Here is a 15,806-nt window from a genome sequence, read left to right as displayed (position 1 = left end):
CCGCCAGCTCGTCTGCACTGGGGAGAAAGCGTCCAGTCTGTCACACCGGGGCCTTTTAGTGTGTCCAATATGCCCTGCAGGACCTGAAGTGGTAAAACACCTGTGCATCATACCTTCGAGGCATCTTTGTCCGTAATTAGCAGGATTTGTTGTAGAAATAAGATGTCCGCTGTTCAAACACATTTAGCTTCAACCCTTGAGGTTCTTCCAGCCACCCTCCCTCAACTGGATTCGTCCACCTTCACTACAATCTTGGAGTGCGTTACAGCTCCTGGGGACCACGATGTCCTGCTAAACTCTTGATGTCATTCCAACCACCCTCCCTTGATTCGTCCACATTCACTACCATCTTGAAGTGCGTTACAGCGCCGGGCGACCAAGATGTCCTGCTAAGGGTCAGTCGCAGATCGATGCCGTGCTAAACCCTTGAGGTCCTTCCAACCACCCTCCCTCACTGAATTTGTCCAACTTCACTACCATTGTAGAGTGCCTTACAGGTCCTGGCGACCAAGGTGTCCTGCTAAGGGGCAGTCGCAGATCCATGCCCTGTTAAACATTGTTTATTACCTTTTTTTGCCGTATAGTCACCTTAATGTCGATATGTTATGTCCTCTTCAGAACACAAGTGATTTCATGAGCTTCATCTCTGTTAGACGGACCGGGAGGGTCGGCCGAGGACAAGGGGAGAGGTCTCCGGGGAGAGCCGTCTCCAGCGATCGTACAGACGAATAACTTCCCCCCCCACAGAGGTACACCACACAATGATAAGGTTTAACGTTCTTTATAAGCAATCTTTAGGTACGATAGAATGGTACAAGGAGGTCAGGACTCAGGGGTCCCCTCGATTCTAGTCTCTTGGATGGGAAAGGGGGTAGCGGGACAGTCTTGTTACCAATCAGGTAGATGCGATGGTATGATGGATAGCTCACAATCCTCGAGCTCGGCGTTTGAGATGGACGGACCGCGGCAGCGCCAGCAGGTCCCGGTGAAGGTGGTAGTTACAACGGTCCGCGGCAGCGCCAGCAGGTCCCGACGAGGATGGTAGTTACAACGGTCCGCGGCAGCGCCAGCAGGTCCCGACGAGGATGGTAGTTACAACGGTCCGCGGCAGCGCCAGCAGGTCCCGACGAGGATGGTAGTTACAACGGTCCGCGGCAGCGCCAGCAGGTCCCGACGAGGATGAAGGATGCAGAAGGTGTCGGCAGCGCCAGCAGGCAGGATGATAGTTCACAAGGCAGGACTACGGCAGCGCCAGTAGTCCGTCAAGGATGAGTTCTTCACGGTGTCTCTCGACTCCAGGATACAACTGCCTTCCTGCTCTGGAGCTGCCCCAGTTATAGGTCTGGCGCCCTTTGATGTCCGGACCCTCGCACTTGGAGGTTGGGAGGTCCGGGATGAGGGAGTCCAGACACCCAGCAGGGGGGTGGAGCCAGCGCCCGGGGGAGCTGGGGGCGATCGGCACCTGGCGGGGGCGAGCCATCGACACTTCTTTCTCCCATTGACCTGCCAAGTGGTCCGTTCACCTCCTGGGTGGATGGTGGTGCCGTGATGTCGGGGCCTGGCCAGGCCCAGGGTTAGGGTCGAGCTGAGGCCATGCGGCCTCGTGGTGCAGTGTCCAAGATGGCGGCCGGGCCGGGCGAGGGAGCCGGTAGTGGTTCGGCCCCATGATACAGAGATGTCCGGGGGCAGGAATCCCGTCTTGGGACGGGGTGCGGGTTGCTTCTGTGGGTAACACCTGGGGGGCCGGGGCTCGGGCCCTGTCATGCGGGGAGGGAGCAAGCCCTTCATGTGGCCTGTCCAACATGCGTCCCCCCCCAGCTGAAGGCGGGGAGAGTCACCCATCCTCTTGGGGACTCTCCTCGTCGAGGCGGAAAAAGCGTGACAGGCCATCCGCGTTGGCGTGGTCTTGGCCCGGTCGGTGTTCCACAGTGAAGTCCATCCCCTGCAGGGAGATGGACCAACGCAATAGTTTGGGGTTTTCCCCCCGCATCTGCATTAGCCACTGCAGGGGCCGATGATCTGTTTGCACCCGGAAGTGGGTACCGAAGAGATAGGGCCGGAGCTTTTTGAGGGCCCACACCACTGCGAAGGCCTCCCTCTCGATGGTGCTCCAGCGCTGTTCTCGGGCCAGGAGGCGTCTGCTGATGAAGGCCACTGGTTGGTCAAGTCCCTCGGAGTTCAACTGGGAGAGGACCGCCCCGATGCCATGGTCGGAGGCATCTGTTTGTACGATGAATTCCCGACTGTAGTCGGGGGCCTGGAGCACAGGGGCAGTGCACATGGCGGCTTTCAGCTTCTCGAAGGCCGCTTGACAGTCTGGGGTCCAGTTGACCTTCTTTGGGTGGTTTTTGGATGTGAGTCCCGTGAGGGGCCCCACAATGCTGCCATAGTCCCTCACGAACCGCCGGTAGTAGCCGGTGAGCCCCAAGAAGGCTCGGACCTCGGTCTGCGTGACTGGAGGCTGCCAGGACTGGATGGCAGCGATCTTGAGTTGTAGAGGGGCCACCAGACCGGTTCCCACCTGGTGTCCGAGATAGGTCACGGACCCCTGACCAATTTGGCACTTGCCGGCCTTGATTGTAAGGCCGGCTCGTTGGAGGGCCTGCAGGACCTCTCGGAGGTGGTGGAGGGGGTCGGACCAGTGGCGGCTGTACACAGCGATATCGTCCAGGTAGGCGGCGCTGAACTCCTCGAGTCCCGCCAAGACCTGGTTCACTAGTCGCTGAAAAGTAGCTGGGGCATTCTTCATGCCGAATGGCATGACTTTGAAGTGGTAGTGGCCATCGGGGGTAGAAAAGGCGGATCGTTCTTGGGCCCGGGGTGTGAGACCGATCTGCCAGTAGCCCGCTGTCAGGTCGAAGATGCTGAGGTAGCGGGCAGCCCCCATGCGGTCGATCAGTTCATCCGCTCAGGGGATGGGATGAGCGTCGGTTCTGGTGACATCATTCAAGCCCCGATAGTCGACGCAGAATCGGAGCTCAGGAGTGGTGCCGGGGGCAGCAGCTTTGGGGACCAGCACGACCGGGCTGGCCCAGGGGCTGTCCGAGGGCTCGATGACCCCAAGCGTGAGCATCTTTGATACCTCCTCTTGGATGCAGGCCCTTACCCGATCTGGTACGCGGTACGCCCGGTGTCTGATAGGGGGACTGTCCCCAGTGTCCACGTCGTGCAAGCACCAGGGGGTGACCCCTGGGGTGAGGGAAAACAAGGTCGCAAACTGCAGCAGGAGGTCCCGGCAGCCTTGGCGCTGTTCCGGGGTGAGGGCATCTGAGAGTCTGACCCCATCCACGGAACCATCTTTCTCACGAGTCTTCAGGAGATCAGGGAGAGGCTCGGAGTCTTCTTCCGCTCCACTGTCTGTAGCCATCAGGAGGCTGAGCTCCGAGCGCACAAAGTGGGGTTTGAGTCTGTTGGTGTGGAGGACCCGGAGGGGGTTCCGTGGAGATTCCACATCGATGAGATAGGTGACGGGGCTCTTGCGCTCGACCACTTTGAAGGGCCCCGTCCACTTGTCCTGCAAGGCACATGGCTCGGTGGGGGACATCACCCACACTTGTTGGCCAGGTTCGAATTCGATGGAGGAGGCATTTTGATCGTACCATTTTTTCATGTCCTCCTGACTGGCCTCAAGGTTCGCTTTCGCCTTTTCTCTGAATCGCCTGGTCTGATTGCGTAGGGTCAGGAGGTACTTGAAGACATCTGGAGGGGTCTTTAGGGGGGCCATCTCCCAACCTTCTTTGACTAGGCTGAGGGGCCCTCGCACAGGGTGCCCGTACAAGAGTTCGAAAGGGCTAAAGCCGAGGGACTTCTCGATATGCGAAGAGGAGGCACGGAAGTAGCACATCCCACTGGCGACGGAGGGGCTCTTCCAACCCCCCAATCATTCCCTTGAGCGTGCGGTTGAACCGCTCGACTAGTCAGTTTCCTTGAGGGTGATAGGGGGTCGTGAATCGGTAGGTGACCCCGCACTGTTGCCAGAGGGACTTCATATATTTCGAAATAAAGTTTGTGCCTCTGTCGCTGACGACTTCTCGGGGGAAGCCCACCCGGGAGAAGATCCCCATTAAGGCCCGGCCGACCACCGGGGCTGTTACCGTTCGCAGGGGCACAGCCTCGTGGTAGCGGGTGGCGTGGTCCACCAGTACCAGGATGAACCGATGTCCTTGTGCGGTACGGGAGTCCAGGTGGCCCCACAATGTCTATTCCCACCCTCTCGAACGGGGTGGTGACAACTGGGAAGGGTTGCAGAGGTGCTTTGAGTTTGCGGCCGCTCTTCCCGCTGGCCTGGCACGTGGGGCAGGACCGGCAGTGGTTGAGGACGTCGTTTCTCATCTTTGGCCAGAAAAAGTGGGTCACCAGGCGACTGTAGGTTTTGTCCTGGCCCAGGTGTCCAGCCAGAGGGACATCGTGGGCCAAATTTAACAGGAAGTCTCTAAAACGGAAGGGCACCACCAGCACTCGACTGGCCCCTAACTCTGCGATTCTCTGTTCACTGTACAATAGGTCGTTGTCCCAATAGATCCAATGGGCTCCGGTGGTCTCCCCTGCGCTCTGGGCGAGGGCTTGCTGGCGGAGTCCCTCGAGGGAGGGACAGGTCTTCTGTTCTTGACGGAACTGTTCCTGGGTGGGCCCCCCTTCTTGACGCCACTGAGCCAGGTCGGGAAGGTCCTGGGGCTGAGCGAGCCCTTCGGGGGTTTGCTCTGGGGGGTCGGTATGGTCGGTGTCCTCTACTGGAGCGATCGGGGGAGGAGGTGCTGGCCATTCTGGTTCTTCTGATCGGGGGATGGCCCGGGCGGCCATGGACCGGGTGGTTACGCACGCCCAGTCCGGGAGGCCCAACATCCCCAGGTGCTCTCTTCTTTCTACGGCGGCCCACGGGGAACTCTCAAGATCATTCCCCAGGAGACAGTCCACGGGGGCATCATCTCGGACCGTCACCTTCAACATGCCGGAGACTCCTCCCCATTCGAAGGGAACGCAGGCCATCCGACATAGACTCTCCGAGTTGTCGGCTGAACGGACGGGGCAGAGAATGTTCGGCAGGATCTGCTCTGGTTTTACCAGGTGACAGCGGACGGCCGTCACACTGGCCCCCGTGTCACGTAGTGCTTCGGCCCGGCGTCCATTAATGTTCACCCACTGACTATATTTTCTGGTGTTGGCGGGTAGGGGAGCCCGGGGGACCATGTCTCTTCCCCCTAGGCACGCTAAAACCATGGCGGCCGGTTCCCACTCTTGACGTTCCTGTTCGCATTCTTTCTGTTCTTCGGAGATTTGTTCTCCCCCCAGGGCGGCGGCAGCTACCTGGCGGGTTCTCGGAGTTTGGTTCTGTGGGCAGTTCGGGTCATTGGCGTAGTGGCCGACTCGCTGGCATCGGTGACACGTGACATTGGCTCGGAACCCCGGGCGCATCGGGGGGTTGCCCCGGCTGGCCGGGGGCGGGGTGCTGGCAGCGGGAGCGGCCGGGACGGTGTCTCTTCCTCGTCCCTGACCTCCTCGGGGACGGTGCTGACCTTGATTGTTCCGGTTCTGTTCGTGCGGCCCTCTCCGGCCTACTCTGGTGCTTTCCCACCGGTCAGCTTCGGCGGCGAGTTGCCGTGGGTCAGTCAATTTACTGTCGAGGAGGTGCTGCCTGAGCTCGACGAAGCAGTTGTTAGAGAGGTGCTCCCACACCATGAGATTAAAAAGTTGCTCGTAGGTCGTTACGTGGCTTCCCTTGATCCAACCCTCGAAGGCTCGGCTGAAATAGTTGACATATTCCACCCAAGTTGTACCCGGGATCCGGGTGCAGTCTCGGAACCTCTGGCGGTACATTTCGGGTGTGAGCCCATATCGGGTGAGGAGGGCAGCCTTCATGTGATCATAGGATGACATCAGATGGTCTGGGAGCTGTAACAGGGCATCGCGGCCTTCATTGACGAACCTCCCCCATATACCGGCTCCCCAGTCACTTCGATCGATCCGGTGGGAGGTCATGGCGATCTCGTAGGCCTTGAACCACTGTTGTATGTCGTCCTCTCGGACATACTCTCGAACGACATCCTTGGGGATGTGGACTTTCTTTTCTGTCGCTCCTGGGGTGCGCGGTTGCTCGGGCACCTCCAGTTCTTTGTTCTGCTTCCGTAGGTCTATTTCTGCCATTTTGCGCTCGTGCTCGTACGCTAATCTCTTTTCTTCGAGCTCTCTCTGCCTCTGTTTTTCTTCCCGTTCTTCTCGGAGCCGCAGATGTTCTAGGTTCAGTTTTTGTTCGGCTAATTTTAGTTCACCGTCCATTTTGAGCCGTGCCATTTCTAACTCATGTAGTCTGTTTTTCTCTCTCTCTTGGATCTCTTCCTGCGAGAGGCCCGTTCTTCGCTCCTCGGGAGCCGTGGTGTTCCTCTCTGATGCTGCAATGTTTTGGTCCGGGGGTCTGGCGGCCCCGGTTTCTGCCCACGACTCAATGGCGTGCTTGAAATCGTCTTTAGTACTCAGACCGGTGGTAGCAATGCCTAGTTCAATGCAGAATTGTTTCAACTCACGATGGCTGTACTCTTCCAATTTCTCCATTTGGAATTTCTCGGTGGATCCGCTCTCTTTGGTTGTCATTGTGGTTTCGTCGTGGGGTGAGTTACTCTCTGTACGATTACGCGTTGATTCGGATCGCGCCGCTGGCCACCAATGTTAGACGGACCGGGAGGGTCGGCCGAGGACAAGGGGAGAGGTCTCCGGGGAGAGCCGTCTCCAGCGATCGTACAGACGAATAACTTCCCCCCCCCACAGAGGTACACCACACAATGATAAGGTTTAACGTTCTTTATAAGCAATCTTTAGGTACAATAGAATGGTACAAGGAGGTCAGGACTCAGGGGTCCCCTCGATTCTAGTCTCTTGGTTGGGAAAGGGGGTAGCGGGACAGTCTTGTTACCAATCAGGTAGATGCGATGGTATGATGGATAGCTCACAATCCTCGAGCTCGGCGTTCGAGATGGACGGACCGCGGCAGCGCCAGCAGGTCCCGGTGAAGGTGGTAGTTACAACGGTCCGCGGCAGCGCCAGCAGGTCCCGGCGAGGATGGTAGTTACAACGGTCCGCGGCAGCGCCAGCAGGTCCCGACGAGGATGGTAGTTACAACGGTCCGCGGCAGCGCCAGCAGGTCCCGACGAGGATGGTAGTTACAACGGTCCGCGGCAGCGCCAGTAGGTCCCGACGAGGATGAAGGATGCAGAAGGTTGCGGCAGCGCCAGCAGGCAGGATGAAAGTTCACAAGGCAGGACTATGGCAGCGCCAGTAGTCCGTCAAGGATGAGTTCTTCACGGTGTCTCTCGACTCCAGGATACAACTGCCTTCCTGCTCTGGAGCTGCCCCAGTTATAGGTCTGGCGCCCTTTGATGTCCGGACCCTCGCACTTGGAGGTCGGGAGGTCCGGGATGAGGGAGTCCAGACACCCAGCAGGGGGGTGGAGCCAGCGCCCGGGGGAGCTGGGGGCGATCGGCACCTGGCGGGGGAGAGCCATCGACACTTCTTTCTCCCATTGACCTGCCAAGTGGTCCGTTCACCTCCTGGGTGGATGGTGGTGCCGGGATGTCGGGCCTGGCCAGGCCCAGGGTTAGGGTCGAGCTGAGGCCATGCGGCCTCGTGGTGCAGTGTCCAAGATGGCGGCCGGGCCGGGCGAGGGAGCCGGTAGTGGTTCGGCCCCATGATAGAGATGTCCGGGGGCAGGAATCCCGTCTTGGGACGGGGTGCGGGTTGCTTCTGTGGGTAACACCTGGGGGGCCGGGGCTCGGGCCCTGTCATGCGGGGAGGGAGCAAGCCCTTCATGTGGCCTGTCCAACAATCTCTTGCATGGAAAACCCATCCTCGGGCATCCGTGACCTGAGAAGTTTGAATCGTGGTCCTAGTTCAGAGCTCTCCTGGTTCTAGACCCTTTGTGATATCCCAGTGGTAAGAGCCCTTGGTTAGTTGCTTTACATTGATTGTAAACACAACTTTACAGGTGTTACCTGGTACAGCTTGGTTTCTGCATATTTACCCTCCATACAAGAGATTCTTTTGAAAACCTGATGATTTGGGTGTGTGCATCCATTTAGTGCTTTTGGACTAATGCGCTGCTTAGAATGCATTGAAAATACTACCACAGTGGGATATGATGGGAATCTCCCGGCTAGGGGACCTGTGGAAGGTGGTAGAAGTAGTTCCCTTTGATCATCTAAAAAAAGAATTTGAACTGACAAATACAGAGAGATTCAGGTATTTACAGATAAGATACGCCCTGCAATCCGTTATCCCTAAGGGTGAATCGCCCCCTGAGTCCACCTCACTAGAAGACAGAATCCTCGATGAGTACATACCCAAGAAATCGATCCCTATGACCTATCGGAAGCTAGTTAATAACACACTCGACCCCCCTCCTGCTGCTCCATGAACACTGGGAAAGGAACATTGCGGACTTGGGGGATGACGACTGGCAGGAAGCCCTGGCCTCCCCCAAAGAAGTTGCAATCTCCTCCAGACTCCGTTTGGTGCAACTTAGTGCAACACAGAATATACTTATCAGGTCCTGCACTAATGAAAATGGGGCACAGAGTAAACTCCGAGTGTAGGAGGCGGTGTGGTCAGAAGGGTACATTTATTCATATCATCTGGGAATGTGTACACATTAGAAGGTGTTGGTCAGAAGTGCTCTAATGTATTGGGGAGGCGTTAGAAACAAGGATAGATCCTAAGATGGGACTGTGCCTCCTAAACATCTGGAAACCCACAGACATCACAAGTAAAGAGAAAACCTGGGTGATGTTGGGAATGATGGTTGCAAAACATAACATTGCAAAAGCATGAGGTGTACAGTAGACACCAACGATTACAGAATGCAAAAAATACATGGACTGGTGTATGTTATTGGAAAATACAGTGTATGAATCTCGGGGGTGCCCCAAAAAGTGGTTGTAAATATGGGACAAGTGGAATGTTTACAGAGGAAACATCTGTACATCCCCCCTCCCCCCCCTTGCTCCCACCGACAGCCCAGCTCCCCACCATGACCAGTGAGTAGCAGTATAGGTTAGGAGTAGGAGCAGCATACGTAAGACATGGAAAGGGATCTTATGAATCATGATTCAGTATGAAGTATTGATCTCTGTTCAATATTGTGAAAATGGTTGGTAAGAGGTCATCACTTAATTAAATGAAAAAGAATCATAAAAAAAAGAAAATACTACCACAGTGAAAAATAGCTTTTTAATTTCCCTGGTGTAGGTCACGCCTTCAGCCTCACCAAAGCACAGAAGGTACAAGTAAAGCAAAGGCCCAGACCCGACAGAGCTAGCTTTGAGGAGACCCATGTGCATCACTCCTCTTGGGGGCTCACCCCAGCGCTGGTGGGGCACTGCACCAAAGAAGGCAATCTTCAAGCACCCTCTTTGCTGAAACTGTGGCTGTGCGTAGGCTGAGCGTCTCCTGCGGTTCTCTCAGGGGACTTGCCTTGCTGCTCTGGCTTGGCTACCAGTGGTGAGCCAAGGACCCTTAGGGGAATCTCTGTCAAAATAGTCCCTCCAAGGCCACTTCTGTACGGCTAGCTTGCACAAGTAGGATTGGTGAAGTGACTATTCCCTCACAAAATAAATTTATTGTGATACATGACGCAGAGTGGTCACAATCAGGCTGTTACCGCACTTGAAATATTTGACTGGCACCAAGACCTTTCCTGTCACTTACCAGAGCACTCAACATAGGAGGAGCTCATGAAGTGGCCTTACGTCCTCCTCCCCCCAAACTTGTGACGTCCTGACATGTCAAACTGATTGGCGTATACTGCTTGAGGGGCATTGCTTATGTTTACATTTTAATATTGGATGAACCATTCAGCTGCAGTCACGAACATGAAAAACATAAATGCTTCAAACACATACGCCCTGATTTAGGTCTTGGTGGGTGGGTTACTCATCACTATGGTGACGGATATCCTGTCCGACGAAAAGTAAATCCCATTATATCCTATGAGATTTATTTTTGAGCAGACTGACTATCTGTCATCAGTATGACGGAGTAATCTGTCCGCCATGATCTGAATCGGGCCCATGGTCTCATAATGGCATCTCAGTGTATGTACAGAAGCCATTTGTCTGTCTCTGTTATGAGACAAGCAGGGCTGCATGGTGGAATCTTTGGCGGAGACAGATGCAACCAGTGCATGTGCTCGGTCGGCAGGGAGCGCTGAGAGAACTCTGTTGGCCTTTTCTTATGCAGGCTCCTGAATTAGACTGTGTTGTTTTTCAACATAGATGTTCAAACTTCAAATTTTAATGCAGCACTTGAAATGATTCAGCTGTTCCTGCAAGACAAAAGTAACATTTTCATATAATTACCATGTCACCCAGTAATGGAAAATTACTGCTTTTTAAATACACACTGTTTTAAATGCTGGGAGGAGAGGAGTTCTATTTAATCGCTTTTAATATAATTTGATACAATTGCACCTAACTTTGCCTAATGAAGGCCGTTGCATGCAAAGCCTACGTGCACGGAGTCTGCCCCGCTTGCAAGAAGTACTACTGATGGATCGCTTCCCCTGCCTCCGCTAATAATACGCTGAAGTGCGCTGCTGGCCATGGCGGCTGGAAGCGGGCCATGTGCTATTGTTTGTGACATTGTAGCGACACTTAGAGCGCATTTACTAATGGACGTTAACCTTCCATCTTCAAGGCCACTTTCCTAATGTGTAATCTGGGATCATCTTGGGAGCCCTTACTTGAAACAACCTTGGGAAGGAAGGTCTGACTTACACTAAGTTATCCTTTGCGGAGTATGGCAGGCAGGCTGCTCTCAAATGCCATTAACCTGTATCACCTATAGGATTTGTTTTACTTGAAGTAAATTGTTAATTATTGGTGTTAAAGCGCTAGGTGTTAAATAGAATTAGCAGTCTGTTGTCTACTACGCAGAGCGCTCTAGTGCGTACTCCTTCCATTGTCTGTATGGGAGCTGCAGGAAAAGCTTAGCAGTAAAATTCTGTCTGGCTCGAGTCTAAAGTATGTAACTGGGTGAGGCCCGTCTCATAGAGCTAGAGTCTAAAGTATATAACTGGGTGAGGTCATTCACGTAGGACTAGAGGGTTAGAGTCTAAAGTATGTAACAGGGCGAGGACCTTCACATAGAGCTAGAGTTCTAGAGTCTAAAGTATGTAACTGGGTGAGGCCCTTCATGTAGGACTAGAGTCTAAAGCATGTATCTGGTGATCCCTGTCATGTAGGCTAGTCTAAAGTATGTATCTGGGTGATCCCTGTCATGTAGGCTAGAGTCTAAAGTATGTAACTGGGCGAGGCCCTTCACGTAGGGCTGAGTCTAAATGACGGAACTGGGTGAGGCCCTTCACATAGGACTAGAGTCTAAGGTATGTATCTGGGCGAGGCCGTTCACCCAGGGATAGAGTCTAAAGTATGTAACTGAACGAGGCCCTTCAAGTAGGGCTGAATCTAAATGATGGTAACTGGGTGACGCCCTTCATGTAGGACCGAGGGCTGGAGTCTAATGTATATAACTGAGTGAGGCCCTTCACGTAGGGCCAGAGTCTAAAGGATCTACCTGGGTGAGGCCCTCCATGTAGGCTAGAGCGCTGGAGTCTAAATTATGTAACTGGGTGACGCCCTTCATGTAGGACTGAGGGCTTTAGTCTAAAGTATGTAACTGGGTGACACCCTTCACATAGGACTGAGGGCTGGAGTCTAAAGTATATAACTGGGTGAAACCATTCGTGTATGGCTAGAGTCTAAAGTTTGTAACTGGGTGAGGCCCTTCACATAGTGCTAGAAAACTAGAGACTTAAGTGTGTATATAACTGGGTGAGGACCTTCACGTGTGGCTAGAGGGCTATAGTTTAAAATATATAAATGAGGGAGGCCCTTAATGTAGGATTAGAGTCTAAATTATGTAACCAGGTGAGGCCCTTCACTTAGGGTGGAGTCTAAAGGATGTAACTGGGCGAGGCCCTTCCCGTAGGCTCGAGTCTAAAACATGTAACTGGCCGAGGCCCTTCACTTAGGGCTAGAGGACTAGAGTCTAATGTATATAACTGGGTGAGGCCCTTCACGTAGGGCTAGAGGGCTATAGTCTAATGTATATAAGCGGGTGAGGCCCTTCACATAGGGCTAGAATCTAAAGTATATAACTGAGCGAGGCCCGTCACGTAAGACTAGAGTCTAAAGGATGTAACTGGGTGAGGCACTTCACGTAGGACTGGAGTCTAAAGTATGTAACTGGTTGAGGTCCTTCACGTAGGACTAGAGTCTAAAGTATGTAACTGGGCGAGGACCTTCACTAGGACTGATGGTAAGTCTCGGGCGAATAGGTTCAATTCTATACGCTAGTTGCAAAGACTATAACTCTGTAGTGCTGTATTTACCGCGATCTACACCTGATTTTAATATCATACCTTTCTTTTGATTTATCATCAGGAAACATCAACCGCTGCTTTTTGAACAAATACTTCTTCCTGCTGGCGGGAATCCAGGGTGCGACGCTGCTGCTGTTCCTCATAGTTTCAGTGCGGTTCGAGCGCCAGAGGTCTAGGGTAGTCCGACACTCTGCCAATGGAAGGACCTGACACCAAGAGCAGCTCCAGAGCTCATCTATGCAATAACGATTGAAGGTGCACCGATGAAATATGAACTAGCGTGTCAGTGCCATAGGGAATCTCAGCCCATCAGTGACATAAAGTCTGGCTGTGGATTCCTGAATCAGCGGAAGATGTTAAAATATTTTCTTGATCGCCATCTGTGGATTTTAGCACATGCTGCACTTGCGATCCGAGCTACCTTCCTTCATCCTGATTTGTTACCGGCTAAGTGCCCAGCTTGTTTAAAGGTCCAAGACAATTTTGCACTATTTTTTCCTGAAGAAGGTCATTCGCTGGGCGTTATAGTTCTCTCCACCTGGCGTACCGTGGAAGTGTTATGCCTTTACTCTGTGTTTATGGTATGAAATTGCTTCACCAGTCTGAATTTTCTTTTCAACAATTTAACAACATATGACAGGTTATTTCTCATAGTTTTATAACCACACGATGGTTTGATACATATGTATAATATTTTAATATTCTATAGAATTCAAGATAATCATAGTCTCTTGTGTTTTTTGTGTGTGATGATACAGAACCTGTTCTGGGTGAGAATCAGTCTTCCGTTACTTCACCCTTTTGATCAACTTGTGCTTTTCTAGAGGTGCATATTTCTGCCCCAAGCATCTGTTACTGGTATATATAGACTGCAGTTCCATTACGAGGTGTGCCCGAGGCGGTTGAATGGATGAATTAGGCTGGAGACAGCTTGAGGAAAGAGGTAGAGGGGATTCCATAGCTTCTGGGAACCACACCGATGTTCTTATAAGCACTGTTTTGAATCCGATCACTGTTCTACTTTACCATATTTTGTGATTCTTTCGTCAGGGCTTGTCATATGTTGTGTGGTGTAATGTTGAGGTCTCCATTGTTCCCACCAAATCAACACGGTATTTTTGGCTCTCATGTAGGGCTTATGTACCTATTAGCATACCAATGCTTGTTAGGATATGCTGCATCAGCCATGCTTTGAAAACTGAGATCTTTGCTGTTACTATGTCCGGAGATGATGGTCTTTCACCAGTTGAGTACATATATGTTTTACCCTAAACAATGACCCTGTTACCGATATTCGGTGTCCCCTGTTTGTCCACCCCTTTGTAGTGTGCGTCATGCCTGGCGGGGTGAAATGATGTAGCTATACTAGTGTTCTGGCACCCGAAATGAATCTGCAAGTGATGTTTTTTGACTCCCTAGGACCAGACATTTAAGCTAAGTTCTTCTCACTCTTTATATCTCGTTCAGTAGGGGTAGGATGATACAGGCAGGGGAGGTGGGACCGGCTCTTTCTGCCCAAGTTGGACCATTGACCAGTAATAGATTGTTCAACATTGGTCAATAAGCCTTCCCATTGGTTCAGTCCCAGGGCGGGAGGAATACTGGAACACACTCTTGGATCATCTCCTTCACAATTTTCCTTATCATGGGTTTTGGGGTATTTTGATTTTTTTGTTCCTGGGTTAGTCTGCGAGACCCAACTCCTTACTGTAACACTTTACATACAATTATGTAACAAAAATAGAAGAATTGTATTGTAAACTAATTTATCTCTGAAGTCAATTTTACTGACCTTACTTTTGCTGTCTTGTGTTTTTAACAGTTTGTTTCTTCTGTTTGATTAAGCGAATAAAAGAAAATCCTTAAGTATCGAATGCATATTTGTTCCTGAATTAAAGTGCCTTCAGTTACTGGTTTGGCTGTAGACTAAGAGTTCGGGGGTTGTGAGTTTAGAAGAAAGATATTACTTTTATCTCTTAAATTGTATTTATTCACCTAGAGAATTTAACCCTTATTCCTGTAAAAGTATTTTTAAGCTTTCTGATGGAAAGAAGACATATTTTGAAATAAAAATTGTCAAACTGTAATGTTTGCTCTTTTCTGCGATTTGTTTCAAATTTCGGGTAAGAGACGCATAGCTTTTTCTGTGACCTGCTGTCTTTCTTTTGACTGGGTTCTTACTGGTGAGTTTTCAAACTCAAATCAATCATGAGTTCTGTTTTTGGGAATCAGACTGGTGAATGTATTATCTACATTGTGCATTCCTTTCCCTTGTCCCCCACCCCCTTCCTTCCACTTTGTGTGTTCTGTGCCAAACAGCGGTGTAGCTTGTTTGCATTAGTCTGAGGAAAGTTGGTGAGTGGCAGTTGCGGATTTCTGAGAAGAGATTGGAAGAATTACAATTTCAACAATAAATCCTGCCTTTATTGCATCTGCCTCTCTGTGATTGTCTTCAAATTTGGCGACGTGGATGGGATGCTGCTCAGGGGACAGCTGTATGCTTCCACCCCTGATATTTTTCTCTGCCTGAACCATCTCACTGGCAGGTAACTGTGAAGGGAAATTTGACAAATCATGTCTGATGTAGTTGTGAGGCTATACCTTGCCATTCCTGACCTGTAACTCACATTCTCATGCTTCTGTGTAGTGTTACGTCATTGGCGCTGTATTTTCAGAGCAAAATCCTTTGTAATCGAAACCATCACAGGACAACAGATCTTGTCAGCGTGTTCCCACACGTTTGGCGTGAGGCATATCTTCTCTGTGTCCTGTTACAGCGATCATATAAGGCGAATTTACCTCGCCTTCTAAGTGTGACAGCAGCAGGGCCCACTGTGTCCCACCATAGCGTTGCCCAAAGCAAAAGAGACACAATTAATGGATGGACTGCAGAACAAATCAAAACATTCACCCCCAGTCAAGAGATCTGGGTTAAATCCATCATTCTTTTGCTCACCATGCCACCCCAGTTTAGACCTGGCTATATGCAAATCAGTCTTGACCCTGTGCCTCATGGGAACAGTCAGCCCGAACTGCCAAGCCAGGTCCTCCCTGGACTGGAAACAAGCATCCTAGGACCGGTTTCGGGGTTTCACCCCTCTTCAGCCAGGAATCCAGCATTGTATGGGGAAAGCCCAGCCCTATTCAGGTCCCAGGTGTACTCCTCCCACTCATCCATGCAGATCTCTCCACTCACCACTGGGGCAGACCCATCCTGACTCCTGGAGCCAGGCACACCAGCCAGTCACACGCTAGACAGACACTTCACTTTTATGCCAGCATCTAGAAGTGGCACTTCTATACTAGACACAGTAACGCCGCACACATCATCGCGCAGCATTCACTCTCACGAGTTCGCACATACCAAACTCGACCCTGCACTCCCCACGCACCAGGAACTACCATGGACACACACATTCCCCATGCATTCCTATGGGATGGC

At 51.9% G+C, this 15,806-nt stretch overlaps 1 protein-coding gene across 1 annotated transcript in view; it reads left to right on the top strand.

Moving 5' to 3' along the window:
• Positions 1-14,451, top strand: part of SLC15A4 (solute carrier family 15 member 4) — a 327,049-nt gene extending 312,598 nt beyond the window's left edge. Inside the window, exon 8 of the mRNA XM_085632757.1 lies at positions 12,426-14,451. Coding sequence (XP_085488883.1) covers positions 12,426-12,574 — 149 coding nt within the window. The 3' untranslated portion in view covers positions 12,575-14,451. The remainder of the gene's footprint in view (positions 1-12,425) is intronic.
• The last annotated feature ends 1,355 nt before the right edge of the window (positions 14,452-15,806 follow it).

This window comes from Triturus cristatus, chromosome 11 (genome assembly GCF_964204655.1).
Source record: "Triturus cristatus chromosome 11, aTriCri1.1, whole genome shotgun sequence".
Classification (NCBI taxonomy): domain Eukaryota; kingdom Metazoa; phylum Chordata; class Amphibia; order Caudata; family Salamandridae; genus Triturus; species Triturus cristatus.
The sequence above is the reverse complement of the archived record's forward strand: the minus strand, read 5'-3'. Positions and strand labels throughout refer to the sequence as shown.